At 34.0% G+C, this 16,084-nt stretch overlaps 1 protein-coding gene across 1 annotated transcript in view; it reads right to left on the bottom strand.

Moving 5' to 3' along the window:
* The window catches only part of LOC104357136 (activating signal cointegrator 1 complex subunit 3), a 209,731-nt gene that overhangs the window by 159,581 nt on the left and 34,066 nt on the right, over window positions 1–16,084 (bottom strand). The window contains exons 5-6 of the mRNA XM_042803433.1: window positions 5,013–5,189; window positions 1,796–1,867 (exon numbers count right to left, since the gene is read on the bottom strand). Coding sequence (XP_042659367.1) covers window positions 1,796–1,867; window positions 5,013–5,189 — 249 coding nt within the window. The remainder of the gene's footprint in view (window positions 1–1,795; window positions 1,868–5,012; window positions 5,190–16,084) is intronic.

Genomic DNA, 16,084 nt, shown 5'->3' with positions numbered 1-16,084 from the left:
CAACATAGCAGAACAACCATTTTCAAGCAAAGAAAAATGCTTAACATTTACAATCAAATCAAATCAACCAAAGTGTTCTGAAATCAAATCAACATTTATATAGCATGGGAAACCACACTTTGTCTGCCACTGCTTTGTCTGAAAACCACTGCTTTGTCTGAAAATACTCTCCTTATTTGGTTGTTGGCTTGAAATACAATTTTCAGAAATTGAGATCAGCGATAGTGTCCACTGCTGAAACTGTAAGATTAAACAGACTACAGTTCTTCACTTGACCCCTTTCAGGTGTAGCTCATGCCTTAAAACAAAACGCTCACGCAGTCAGCTGCTAGTACAGGAACTAAAATTATTCGCAAGAAAAGCTACAACATCTCCTGCTAGAATTAAACAACTTATTGCACTTGAATTTTTACATGTAGACATTTTTACTGTAGACAGTTTTGTCCTTAGTGTGAAGAAAAGAAAGGTGTAATAAATATGCCAGAACAGCACGCAACTTCCTGCCAGGAATCCAAGATATGTTACTTATTAGGATTTAGATACACTGATTTAAAGAATCTGCTACTTGTAGGTTTATTTACAGCAAGTGAAAACACATGAAATCATAACAAGAAATGAAAGATAAGAAATTAAATGTACCTCAGTGTTAGGAATTTGGTAAGGTATGTACATAATTGACAATGAGGAGAAAATACAAAGTTTCCTTGGTGCTACCAACAAATTTTGTTAAGAGTCTTCCCTCAGGAAAATATCAGCATTTCTATATGTAATCTTCATGGAAGTTTTCTGAATGTAACAACCGTAACTGATAACAACAGGAGAAGATAAGTGGAAGAATGGTGTTAAAGCAGGGGGAGCAGGAGGACTAAGAAGCTGTTGCTGAAGTATTTTTTCCACCCAAGTAATAAACCAACTGTTCATCTTTTAAAAAACACCACAACCTGAATTTTATGTGAAAAGGGGAAAACATACAATTCTTAGTGTGACTGTGTGGGAAAGAGTTTCCCTCTTTTATAGACAAGTTATTTAGTGAAAAGCCTCTTCAAGGATCATAGTGCACTAGCATTTGTTCCTGCTCCGAACAGGTGCCATACCTGCTGTATATGTAAAGTTCTAACAAAAATGAGACACCGTGTGTAGGTGATTCAGGAGCACAACAATAACAGAATGATAAACTATTCAGGCAAATGAGTTAAGCCCACAGTCTTAGTGGAGAGGAATAACAGACTTGAAAATTCACTGCAGAAGCCTCTCTTGTAAAGCAAAATGAAGGACTACTGCCTTTAAAAAGAAAACAAAACACAAACCTCAGGATATTTCAGATGACAGATGCTGAGCCCTTGTGCAACCATGTTTTGAACACTCTGCATAATTCTCATCCCTCATCTCTAACAGGAGACACTAACATTTGAAAGACATGGGAAAGGCTAAGAATAATAGCTAGAGTGCTGTATTTTTTCTTTTTTTAATCATTAAATGTACATAAATGTAAGGTCTCTGAAGCACTGACCGACTTTGTCTTGTAATTTAAAAAAAGTTACATAAATACACATTAATTACTTTAATGAATACATAAAGTAACAGGAACTTTCACCTTAGCTAGAAGCTAACATTATTTAGCCTGTTCAGATTTTGTTGCATGCTGCTTCTATGAAGTGTTTTCAAGATTAGAGATGACTGCTAAAGCGACATATCTCAAAATAATAATTATAAAAACATTTCTTAATACATAGTTAAGATGATCAAAACTAACTAATGTATGTTCTGAATGCAAACCAAAGTGAAAAATAAATACCTGGTGTCCAGCCATTATTTGCTTCAGCACATTTTCATAACATACTTCATCCATATGATTCAGCTGCTGCACCTGAAAAAACAAACATCATGCTTCATACTAAAAGCATTTCTATCTTTATGTATTTTCTACTACATTTCAAGCAATTTACAGTGATCCATGAAAGCAAAATGTGATTATGCAGATAAATTTACAATATCCTGGTTCCCATTCCTCACAATATCATTTTGGTATTCTTAAATTCTCAAATAGAACATGCAAATAAGTAAACAAAGTATGAGTAATGGCAGTGGATAGAAAATTTATTACATGACTTTGTTTACTTTATTAATGACCAAACAGACATAAACCAGTTCTAGTTTTTATCTGTTTCATATTAAGGAATCTTACTTCTACAGGATATGGATGAGATATCTATTTAATACGTTATCCTACCCAACATTAAGACCTTCTACTTGGTAATATAAAAATAGTTCTCACATTGCAGATATAGATATACGTATCTAAGAAATTACTGATTGGCGGCTTTTTTGCAGTAGAGAACAGAAATTTCTTTGTAGTTGGGTCATGCATGGGAACAGTGGGGCGTACCGTGTACAGTTTCCAGTTATGGATAAATAAAATGTTCCAGGAAGGTTCCAAAATAAAGAGTTCAGTTGAAATAAAAAGTATTCTTCAAGCTGTTATAAAGATTTCTTTTTTTCTATTTCTTTAATGCATCACAATATAAATCACATGTATCTACTTGAATGCACCTCAGTATTTCAGTTGTAACAAGTCAAAATAAATAGATTAAGTTCAAAATCAGAGCAATCACTCCATTCTTAATTTGGCCACTCATGTTCTATAACCATTTTTTTTTTTGGCACAAAGAAACGTTTTACAAGAGCAAAGCATTTAAAAATCAAAAATGGAAATTTAGTACTTGGAGTTATCTAGAATAGCTGCAAGTTAAAAATCACAGCTTTAGAGGGAAGAAGAAAACTCATATTTGGAATCATACAAGTAGAGTAATAAGAAGATAAGATAATACAGACGTATGTGCAAGACACAAGTAGCCAGTCTAATTATTCTGAAAATGATAGGTTAGTGTTTTAATTAATTATTTTTTCAAATAATAGCAAGTGAAAATCATTAAGGAAAAACATATACGGGCAGTGCACAAATACACATGAGGACATATATATACACACATACATACAAATATAACTTTATGTATTCTTTTCATTTATACCTAAAGAGGAAAGCATGAACATGCATAAAGAAAAATAACTGACATTAACATACCACCAACTGAAGAAGTCAAACTTCAGCCTTGGTCCCATATGCTCTAAGAGTTTCAATGTTCAGCATTTTAAGAGCTTTCCTGGCTAACTTTTGTACACAATAAATACAGCTGTTCTTGCCTTTGAAAGCTTTCCTACAGTCTGCACATGATTCCACAAATCACTAATCAGTTCCAATTTTTTGGGAAGGTTTCAGGGATGAAGGATGTCAGGAAGTTCTGGCAAAGCATCGACCTAAAGTTACTAATAGTCTTCTATGTCCTTGCAACTCATCAGTGTGGATACAGACATAGCATTGATTGCACTTGCTGATGTTCGGCCAGAACTGCTTTTGATTCTGTGGGTTCTTACATTGCTCTCCTGCTCTCATGTAGACCAGAAGGATGTTGATATTAGCAATAATCTGGTAGCTTTAGTATTATTCTGAATAGAATCCTTTTTCAAAGTGGCTTAATACTTTTAGTTTGCTATAAAGTGTATTGATTGCAAAATATATTTAACTCAATGAAATCTGTAATGACATTCTTCTGAACAGCAAAAAGAAAAACTCCCGGTTGTGGTATTACCAAAACAGTCTGCCAGGTATTCACATTTCAGAATAACTACTACCTCCTAATATTTCCTAATCTCTTCATGTTTTCTTAGAAAACTTACTGGGTTTGTAAAGATTTAAAATTTTACAGGATTAATTGTATATTTCTTTGATTTTTAAATCACAAATGCATTCTAAATTGAGTATGAAGAAATGGAGTCTTTCCTTTTTTCTTACCATACAGTGGAAATAAACTAAATATTCAAATCAAGTATCAGGAAAAGATTAAAGAAAAGCAACAGCAAATAACAGTGAAAGTACTTGAAACAATTAATGAAGGTTAAAAAATGCAAATCATGGTAAGCACCATATGGTAAACTACTCTTGTGTGTATAAACTTGAAATGGCTCCCTACAGTTGTGAAATAAGTTTCTTTCCTGCATTGCAGATGGAACGAACTACTTAAATATCCTAGTAAGAAAGTCAATGTCCATTTTTACAAAAAAGAAAAAAAATGCTATTATTAAGCTATGAAATTAACTTTTAATTGAAAATGTTTTGATTTCTATTAATTCAAATCATAACAGAATACGATCTTCTAAAAGTTAAGCTATATAAACTTTAATTATCAGCTAGTGAGACGCATGGGAAATTTTATGGAAAAGTGTCCTCTATTTAAAGAACTATAACTTACATGTCAAGTGGCACTGCACTTACGATTCTTAATAGGAATATTACACTGAACATGGCCTTAATGCTTCCCAAAATGAGCAGGAGCACAAAGAGTGAAGAAGCTTATTTAGGGACTACTTTAACGTGTTTTCTATCAAAAGTGCACATATGATAGTTAATGGATTAGCATGCTAAGGTTTTCATCAATAATTTATGTCCAACTGGTATTAATGTGTGTTGTGTTTATCTATCTATCTATCTATCTATCTATCTATCTATCTATCTATCTATCTATCTATCTATCTATCTTCAGGTTTCATAAATGAATATTCTTATAACATTCCTCATGGATCCCTACAGCCAAACAAGAAGCACCACTGTTTCTAGCAAAATGAAAAACTGAAATGAGAAAGGCAGAATAATCACCTGCTACAGTGACTCTGCAGTTGAGCGTGATGATTTCTCCTTCATGAAGCAAAAATTATTAGCGAAGTGGAGGCAATGCAAAGCTAACTGTAACCAACTGCAACAAGGCCTATTTGCAAATATTGTAAACTGAGGAAATATGATTCTTAAAGCACATTTCAATTACGTGTATCTTTATACAGAAGAAAATAGACTTCACGGAACACCTGTAGCATAACAAACCTGTACACCCTACACATACATACATGAAACATGATCAAAACAAACAGCAGCCCTTTCTTTGGCAGTCATAATTCTTTACCTTATTGGTTGTCTTAATTCCGATAAAGGTTTGTCCCAGCGGTACAGGTCGGAAACGGCCATCAAAGTAGAATAGTCCAATGACGGGATTGACATGTAGAAATGTAGCAACATCAAGATAATTGGGTAATGTAGCTGACAGGCCCAAAATCCTAATCATACTTTGTGTAGATTCAACCTATTAAAAAACGGAAAACCTGTAAGTGAACCAAGTGTTATAAGCCAAGAAATCAAGCACAGAGTTTTACAACACCCCTTATACAATGGTAATGTGAAAGCAGCAGTTAATACTTTTTACAGAAGGTGAACAAGATGTTAGTGATTATTCTATATTGAAGAAACCAGAACATTCTGCAATTCCATCAAATCTTGCTTATTCATCCTTCTATTTTATTGTACTTTTGCCCTCCAAAAGGTTAGCAGTCATTAACTAACATGCAGGAACAATAGCTGTAAGACTGGTTTTGTTAAGAAGGGATATTTCAATTTATAAGCAAAACTAGGACAGATAATTAGGTATCATTTCTTCCTTATTCCAAATCACACCACAGTTCTGAATAACAAAAAAAGAAAAAAAAAGAATGTAATTTGTGTCATTCTTGACTTTTGCTTAGACCTTTCTACAACTCTTAGACAATCTGTTCTAGTTCTTTGTAACCGACATTTTTTCCTATGTGTTTTTTGTTTTTTTTTTTTTTTAATTCCCCAAATGTTTGCATTACATGCCTTCCCATTTGATAAGGAACAGAAATGGTGCTTTACAATGAAATACTCTGTCCCATATAGAAGCGTGCATGTTATATGCATTTCCAGATAATTTTCAAAAAGAATAAAACCAGCCAAAAGATTTGAATGAGGAAGGTATGAAAGAATTTTCCCACTTCCTCCAGGTATATTAAAAGCCATGAAGGCTGGCCTGCAGCTTTCTTACAATTATTCAGAAGCAAAGTTCACGATAATTTTAATCAAAAGGCTCTTTAGACACTATAACTGAAGCCACATACAAGTTCTCAACTTGTTTCAAATGTGTGAATGTCTGATGATAAGGCTGGTAACTTCTACCTGGCTAAGTCCTATTCAAAACAATATATGGTTTTACTTAGAATAGAGATTTTGAATCACTCAGGTATTTGAGTTAAAGGAAACGGCATGTAATTAAAACAGTTGAATTAAAAGTTTTCAAAAAAGATGATTAAAAAGTGTATGGGGAGCATTTTCAAGGAAGATAAAATACACTATATCATAACACAGACCTGGCAAATGACAAGCATACCAATGTAATAAACCAAATCCCAAAAGAAACCACCAGCCCCCACAACTCCACAGACATTGAGCAGACAAAGTAAACCACTACACTGCCTGGTAATGGACATGTCCCATGGCAAAAAATCCGGATGCTTAAACTGTGGATGCAACCAACTAAATGACAGAAAAAACCTGCTGATTGACACTTCTGCACTTATATAAAGAGTACTTTTGCAAAGGAAAGCCTATATACAAGAAAATCTTATATGTAAATGCAAATTCTGAGATGGCTGGGACAAATGCGAGGTTTCATTTTCACAAGTCGTCCATCTTCAGGGAACAAAAGCACCATTATAATTTCTTACACAACTTTCTATAGCTGGATTATGTGATGACCTAAGGGCTACAGTCAACCTCAACAACACAGCTTTGAGGTGTTTGAGGTCTGGTTTTGGTTTTTGTCCTTTTTTGGGGGGGCGGGGGGGAGAGTGGGGGGCATGGAGGGGGGAGGAGCAGGGAAGTGGATGTGTTTTTTTTTTTTTTTTTTTTTTTTTTTTTTGTTGTTGTTGTTGTGGGTTTTTTTTGTTTGTTTGTTTGTTTTTTTTTGTTTTTGTTTTTTGGCTTTGGCTCCGTCCCCTGGAGCACCACCTCCTTCTGCACTGACCTTGGTGTCTGTACGGCTGTTTCTCACACTTTTTTCTTCCCTCTTCTCTCTCTCAACTGCTATGCAGTGTTTTTACCCTTTCTTAAATACGCTTTCCCAGAGGCACCACCATCTTGGCTGCTGGGCCCGGCCGTGCCCTGCGGTGGGCCCACTGGAGCCGGCTGGAACCGGACATGTCCAGCACGGCGCGGCCCCGGCCTCCCCTCACACAGGCCGCCCTGCAGCCTCCCACTGCCAGTGCCTGGGCACCTGCACCCAGTACAAAAGTTTAATTTACTTCATGCTCATACACTTTTTTTTTTCCCCCCCCCCCTCTAATTAAACTTGAATCTGTAAGAACAGTAACCACTTGCTGATATATTTATCCTGTATTTTGTTCACAATCGCCTGATAACAAGTACAACTATTAGAAAGTATAACTGAGCTCCAATCTGGGAAACATTACTTGATTTTGCCAAATTCAGTAATCATTTTTTTTTTAAATCTAAGATCCTGATAGTACTAGTCTGAATATGTGCTCAGTTCCATCTGAAGGTAGGAAAGCATTTCAAGTATTTAAACAATTAACAAGATCTCTGCTTGATAACTGTGAAGTATGAATTTTTCAGCTATTAACTGTAAGCTGTTGGTTCAGTTTCTTTCAAAATTTAAACAATGCCTAGAGAACAGTTACAGTTTACTGACACTTGCCATTTTCAAATCCTTTGTAAAAAGAAGCCACTTAACTTCACTTATCTGGCAGTTGGCCCTGGAGTTAAGGAGCTGATTGAAAACCCTGAATTACAACTGCACGAGAACCGCAGCAGAGAGTCAACACAAGCAAATAATTAAAATTACTAATATGCATAGCACATTTAAAAACAAAATGTATTTTTTCATATTTTATATTATATTTAACATATATTTGTGTGTATGTATATCATGCTTACATTATTTTTTCAATTTATAAATCTAAAATTTACAAATTATTTGGACAATTAGTTTCCTATTTATATCAAGCCACAAAAATCAAGTCAGAGTGCTATAAAAAAATGGGTAATAATGTCTTTTGCTCTATAGTACCATTTTGTTAGTCTTCATAATTAAATAAAGACTACTAAGACTCTAAATCATTCTATCAATTTCTTTAACTTTTTTCTAGGCCATCCAAACAAAAAAAAATTTATTTTTTACCATCTACTTTTATATCCACTTAGCAACACAAAATATCAATAATGAATATATTTTAAAAAATAAACATGAAGAAAAAAGAGGTACATTTACCCTAAAAACCCAAATGTATCATGACAATTCTCCCAATTATTTTATGGTCACATCAAATTCAAACTGTAAAATGCTATGTGCCTGCACATGATCACATATATATACAGAATGAGTTTGGTTTATTCTTGTAATCATATCTGGCAATATACAAACAGCAGTGACTAAAATGGTGCTGAAGCTAGAAAAACAAAATTACCTGAATATGCAACCATAACACACATGATTTATCTTTGCATTTTCTCTGTGATTATAATTCAGTTTAAATTATTTATCTATTATTCATCTATCCAAGCACTACAGAGATTTTATTTTTCATAATGGCTTTTAGAATTCTAATACATTTTTAGAATAGAGATCTTTGCATACAATTTTCAACCACTTTTCTGACTTTCCCTTGAAGAGCAAGCATTAATGCATTTTGCTCTCAGAAGCTTCTAAAGAAAAGTAAGTTTTGAAAGTGTGCAGATGCCCTTTGTAAATACAGTCCATTCAAACATTAATATTTTTCATGTGCTGGTTCACTTGTTATTTGGTCCTAGGAATCCCAATTAGAGATTATGCTTTCATATACAAGAAACTACGAACACATAGTCTTTTCCTGAAATTGAAGTAAAAAATACTGAAAAGACATTCTGGATGACAAAGTTTTCTGTTTACATTCCCTATCACTGGCTGGTGGTATGCTGCTGTGTACATTTTCTTCACTACTGGCACACAACCCCAAACATTTTAATCTTCATATGTGTTTAATTATCTCAGTAAAAATATAAGCATCATTTGGAACTTACAAGGCTTTCTTTAGAAAACTGAACTATCACAGTATTTACATAACATATTCTTCAAAAGCTTTACAATATTTTATTTATTTGATGTTACACTGGAAGTAATAAATTAAATTGCCATCATTACATTTAATTGACATAGCTAATTAGTATATCTAACTCAGAAGCATTCACAATGGCACGTTGAGAATTGACAGCATGTTCACCATACACATTCATATAACACAATTATCACACCATGAAATTCTCTGTATACTGAAAAAATAAACAGAATATAGATTTCTAGCACTGATTTCACACTCAAGCATCATCTGCGTTTACACTGTAAATGATAAAGGATCAGGTACGGGAAGTGCCTCTCTGGATTGTAAATTGATCACAGCAGGATCATTTTCTTCCTAATAGGTTTTAAGATTTGCATATCATCTCATTACATTACAGCCGCCACTTGAGAGAATTCAGAGTATGCATAAAGATACTCTTTTATCTGACTTCTAAAGTTCTTCCTGAACTTTGTGATCTTGGCAGTCTTCCCATTTTCATGTATTAAAAAATCACATTCACAGAATGAATTATAATCAAGCTGGAAAGCCTATCCCTGATTGTTCAACTTAAGCACAGAACTAAGTGAAGCAGACAAGTTTATGTATTCTAATCTTTGAAGAACTGTCCACTGGCTAGAAATTAATCTGATATTCAGATGACCCAGGATCACTTCTACACACCCTCTAGAGTCAGATTGTATGCCCTTCAGATGTACAGTAAAGACAAGATACATGGAAAATTAGACATAAGCATTTCTTAATTTTTAGTCCAGATGTGCAAGAAGATTAATTCTTAACTTAGGTTCCTGAGTTCCCAGCTCAACAGTGGTAATAATGAAGTACTGCATATGGGGATTCACATTAGTTATGTTAGACACCACCCTACACACAGAATGGGTCTAAGTCTCAGTCTCTCACAAGATCTGTGTTTTTCCCGTTATCCCAAAAAAAGGAGAAAAAGAAAGGAAAAAAAAGGAGGAATTCCTAAAACATAAAAACAAAAATTAAAGGTGTTTCAAAATGACTAAGAAGGAAGTTTGTTAGAATGTTTCACCAGTGTTTACTTGTTTATTGATATCGTTTGCTGTCTAATGAAAGAAATAAGTTATCTATCAGTCCATATAGGTGGTAATTTCCTAGGTGATTTCATAGGAACAAAAAATGGAAAACCCAGTAATATTGCAAAATCAAAAGTACATAGTAAAAATGCAATTATTAATACTGTTTTAAAGATTCTACATAGGATGTTATCTACAACTCAAACACTCTGCACTGTATGCATTTGTTACTAAGCAACCATCTAGTTAAGTAATTTTATAAATGAGTTTTACTCTGCTTCCAATGAACCCTGAAAATACTGTGATCTCAGTCCTCCATTTAGAACATATTTAAAAATCTAGAAGTACTGAAAAAATGTAACCATGCAGAAAGTACTAGAAGACATATTATTTTCCCTCAGCTAAATATTAAGTATGCAATACTTTGCATTAAGAAATGACATTTTGAATATACCTAATAAGAGATTTCTATGTCCTGCACAACGCCATGTCAGTTTTTCTTGAATGGCAGAATGCATTTTCATGCTATGCTTACTGTTTTGTTCCCAAACTAAGAAGCAAAAAGAAATATGAACCCTTCTACAGACCAGTTTAACTGCTTTACCATATTATGAAAGAACATAAAACATATGACAATCACTATTACCTTTTAAACTCCATGAATATAACATGAAAATGGAAAAATGCTCACATATCAATAATAAAAAATGACCCGCAGAATGACTTCCTGACATCACTTCCATCCGAAGTAATAAAGCTTCTGAAGATTAATTAAAATATCTGATACATAACATATTCCAAACAAATGGAGATTAAGTTTTGTTTTAAAAAAGTATTTTGTTTTAAAAAAGTAATTTTTACACAACTACAAGCTTGCCAGAAAAGATAACAAGATAGCTCTACAGTCATGTAAGGCATTACACATACAGCTGCACAACATACTGTTTAAAAATAACATCATGGAATAGCAAGAAAACATGTATTAAATTTATCACAAGCTGATGAACTGACAGATTTTAAAGAGAATGCATAATTGAAAAACAGTAATTAAAAAGGGATGCCTCTAATTGCCTTGTAAGCTGAACTCTATTCAGTAATTTTATCCATGATATGCAGTAAATAAAAAATAACTGGTGACAAGAAGAGCAGGTGATGGCAGAATTAATGTAACTGATGTGTGCATCAGCCATACAGATAAATCTAGGTTGATGGTCCCTTTCAAACTACATTTCTTTTAATTTAGATCATTCTAAAACAGGCCACAGCTGCAAAATTCTCAGGAAACATTCTTATAGCAACAAGTGAATCCTGAAGCAACTATAAAGAGGTTTGTCTGAGGACTTAATGATCAAGGATCTGCATGCAAGCTCCAAAGATGATGTGTTAGCAAATTAAGTACATGAAATTCTTAGAGATATAAAATGGACAGAACAGAGTAATAGGAGGAAAACACTACCTCTGTGTATGCCACAACCTAAACTAACACAAAAGTTCTATACACAGTATTGTTGACATGTATTAAAAATGACGACGCTGAGAAACTTGGTTAGTCTATATAAGCAACATCCGAGAGACAAAAGACTAACAGCAGTCACTCAAGACAAGAAATGAAGAACCAGCTGAAATGTCAATGCCATTCTAGTGCCAAAAGACACATACAGGAACTACAGTGGGCTACCATTAGACACAAGATACATAGATCTAATCAGCTGGGTTTAGGTCATTAACTATCAGCCTTGCCTTTTTTTTTTTTTAACTGCTCAAATTTTCTTAATCAAGAATGGGATTCCAAGCATATAAAAATTCCTAATTTGATAACAAATAGGAATTTGGCTTTGGGTGAGAAACCTCTGAACTTGTTTGGTTCTGATTTCTAGTAAGAAGGTGAAAGAGGGAACCAAAGGGACAGAAAGAAAGAGGTAGAGGAGATAATAAGGAACTAGATATTGAAAATGCATCCAGAGCAAGGAAAACTACATGATGGCTGAGAGGGAAAGTTTCTTAATCAAGGTTTCATGAGGAAAGAAAGCTCAGAACGGAAACGTGAGCCAGTTCATGGTCACTGCAGCCAAGGCTGCCTTTGATCCTCTCATCCCCAGCGAGTCCCTCCCTTGTCGGTGAGTCCGAGGTACAGCGGAGCACCTCTCCTCGCTGGCCTGGAGGAGGAAGTTCTCATCAGTGCACTCTGGGAGTCTCCTGGATTGCTTGTCCTGCTGTGTTGTCCCACCTATTATTTATCTAGCAACTTTCTTGGTCTAATACAAAAACATAAAGCAACTGAAACTTAAATTTGAAGAATGAGACTGTGATGGGAACAATATTTGCATGGCTAAGATGGGAGCTTTAGTACTCCAAAATCTGAGAAATCCTTTACTATGGATTTTCTTTTATTTAATTTATCATTCACATAGTTGAGAGAAGGTATCAAAACTCACGTATCACTCAAATATAATATTCAGTATGCTTTTTGTGAAAAAATACCATAAGCAGCAAAGTCATCAAAGTCGCTGAATAATTATGACAAAATAATTCAGTGTCCTTTAAAAGCAGTCAATTTTTTTCTTTCAAGCTAATAAGCTTAGTAGATATTACAGAAGTGTTGAAAGTTTGATTAAAAAGTTTAAGCATTTCAGTTTTACATCTGCATTATGCTCTAGACTAAAACTTTAAACATCAAAGCTATAAATTGGATTCAAAGAAGTTGTTTGATGTTATACCTACAGTACATAACAGAGCTTAAAGCAATTTTACCACCAAAATGTTTAGCAAAGTCAATTTAAATCACTTGCAAAAACATTCTCTAAAATTTGAAAAGTGCAAACACGCACGAATATGCTGTTCATTCTGCTATGAGTAAAACTGTCAGCAATTCCAATATATACGCTGCTTCCAGGTTTGAAAAAAATCTGATTCTAAAAAATGCCATAAGTTAAAATGAACATGTTAAAGTCTTACAGTAAGTGGTGTGACTCAGTGTTCATCTGGGGGAAAAGTACAACAATAATTCACGTATTTTGACATACAAATTAGGACAGACTTGCTAATGCATCAGGATATTCCCGTTTTGAGAATGTATTTGTATAGCTGCATTTGTATAGCATATGAATACATATCTCAAAACATTATTTTCTGGCATAGTTGCAGGCCCAAGTAGCTAGCTGGACACTAACTCTTAAAAAGAAAAAAAAAAAATTCAAATCCATTGTTTTTCTATTATCCTATCTAAGCAAAACAACCCTCCCACACTCCAGCAAAACAGGAGAGATGCTTCTGCTGTAAGACAGGATAACAAGTCCTGCAAAATGTAAAAGGCACTACATTATATATCCTGACCTGAACATGAGTCATGACATTGTCTCATAAGACAGTCTCATATACAAGCTAGGGAAGTATGATCCAGATAAAATTAGAGGCACACACCATTATTAGAGTAGCTATTAGTGATTTATTGAAAAGGCTGAAGTCGCATTCAAAGGAATTTATCACAGTTCTGTCCTAGAAGTGATACAAGAAATGACTGTTCCAGGTCAAATCAAAAATCCAACTGCTTCGATACACTGTCTCCCACTGGGGCCAAAAGGGAGGGTACAGAAACTGGGAAAATATCAGTGATATTTGCCAGCATAGCCCCCAATTACTACAGCCTCCAGTCTGATCTAGTGATTATTAATCTGCAATGGATTTTTCTTTGAATTATTTGCCTAATCACTTTCTGAATCCCTCCGCTACAAATTAGGAAAAAACAGTCCATATTTCTGATGTCTTAAACCAGTATACAAATCAAGTAAAGTGATTTCAGCTATTGCTGCAGTGGTGTAATTGACAGAATGATATTTTAGATTGATGTCAATGTTTTTTGTTTTGTTTTTCATTTGTTTTTAAAGAACTGAACAGTTATTCTTCACTCTTGTGTTCATGAGTATTGAATAAGCATGATGTTTCTATAGATATCAATGAAAATATATTACAGAACTACTTTCAGAAGGGCTGGAGAGGAGCTTAATGTTCCATATGGAATCATCAAAGTCAGAAGGACATTCTTCAGGATTGGCTGAATATCCTGGGTTTAGTTCCTGCTCTGGGGTCATTTTTGAATTTGCATCAAAATGCATAAAACAGAACGATGAGCAGGGAACAGAACTGAAGAAACGTAACCAAATATTTTATTCTTTTCAAAATATCATTAAAAAATTAGATGTGATATTTTTAGATTTAAAACATCTGTAATAGTATTTTCACTAAACTCCAGTGAAATATTTCTGAAATCAGAAAATGTATGGTTATCTTTTTTAGTCATTCAAATAAAAGTTCCAGTAATTTAATTAGTTATGGATGCATACTGCAAACTTCACAGAGCTATGCTTGCAGGCTCAGATGCTGCAGTATAACATTTCAGTGTAATTTTTAAAACTAACCCTCTTGTTATTTGTTTCCATATTAAAAAGGTAAAAAAGTTGTACAAAACATCTCCTGTTTCTTTGTCCCTCTCCGGGAGGGTTGCAATTCAAAATATTTTTGTCTGGAATTGTGTTTTACTGCCTAATTATAAATATTTCTACAAGTAGTTTTGTTTTCTGTTTAACTGTGGGGTTTTTTTAGTGTACTTTCACACTGTAAATTTTCCCTCTCTTCAACTACCTTCTTGTAAAGATGAATAGTGGTCTCCATTACTCCCTTTCTTATCAACTTAGAATAAAGTCTTCAGAAAGGTCACGAGATAGTTAATTTCAAGATTTGTGTTTTGCTTTTCTTCCCAACTGTTTCAAGTAAGGAATGGTTACAAATGAGTAGCTTGAATTCCAGATGAATTAAATTCCAACTTGTTACGTAAAACAAACCTTGAAATCTTAGAAGATTAAAGTACCCTTGAAAGCTATTTTTTAAATGAGCATTGAAGCAAAGTACTGCTATGTTACAACAAATACACTAAGGGTAAGATTCAGTACCCAAGACATAATTGCCTCAGATTTTATATTCCTTGAGTTACCTGTACAGGCTTGACAGACACAAAAGGAAAGAACTATGGAGATTTGTGTCCAAACGAAGCAGAGACCAGATGCCCAGCTGAATAATGTAGGGCAGATAAAATGGCTCTAGATGTCTTTCTGGACAGCTGAAGCCTACCTGACAAGTCTTATAAAACTTGGCATTAAAAAATGAATGAGTCTTGCAATCCGACATGAAGACAGTGACCATCATGGTCACTGCAAAAAGCTGAGATGCTGTCCTTTAAAGACACCTAAGGAAAACAAGGTTATCAAAACCATTTAAGAAAGCAAACACAACATCGAATAGGTGAAGCTTCTGTGCCCTTGAACTAGCCTAAACTTTACAAAGCCCTGCTCTCCATTAAAAAAATAATCTTTTCAGTATAGGTTCTTCTAAGGAATCATTACTCAATTATTACTGTTCTTCTTTATGCAGGTACTTTACACTTTCAGTACTGGATTACAGCAAATATCCATTTATTCTCTTAGAGGAACTGGAATCATGTGATTTAGACAGTCTTTACAAGGTTAGTGTAGCCTTACCAAGAAAAAGCATCTTGAAAGCTGAAAGGTTTTAAACATTTAATATGCTACAAATAGAGCAAAACCAATACCAGTTGTGTTTATTTTTAGTCTGTTACAGATTATTTGTATTGACATACTTTTGTTCTGCATGACAAAAAAAAAAAAAAGGCACTCTATCCTCTTCTTACCATTATTTACCCTAATTCGATCCTTTTTATTCATGCCTACATTCCATATTTTTATTCTAAGTGCACAGCTCATAACTGAGACCAATTTTATTTATTGCCTAACTCTGAATCCTTCTTTCGTACAAGATTTAAGAGAAAAACCTACACATTCATCCTTTTCTCCTTTGTCAAATCTTGGTATTTAAAACGTACAACTAAAGCATGGAGAAGAAAGCCAGGACCAATTATGCTAAAGTAAAAATTACGTAGCATTTTTCTAGCAGTGCTGATAGTTTTACCTAGATTTAAGACACTACTTTTAATTAAAATAAAATTT

The sequence above is a fragment of the Tyto alba genome, unplaced genomic scaffold (assembly GCF_018691265.1).
Source record: "Tyto alba isolate M040663 unplaced genomic scaffold, T.alba_DEE_v4.0 Super-Scaffold_40, whole genome shotgun sequence".
Taxonomy (NCBI): Eukaryota; Metazoa; Chordata; class Aves; order Strigiformes; family Tytonidae; genus Tyto; species Tyto alba.
This window is presented reverse-complemented; position numbering and strand designations above follow the sequence as displayed.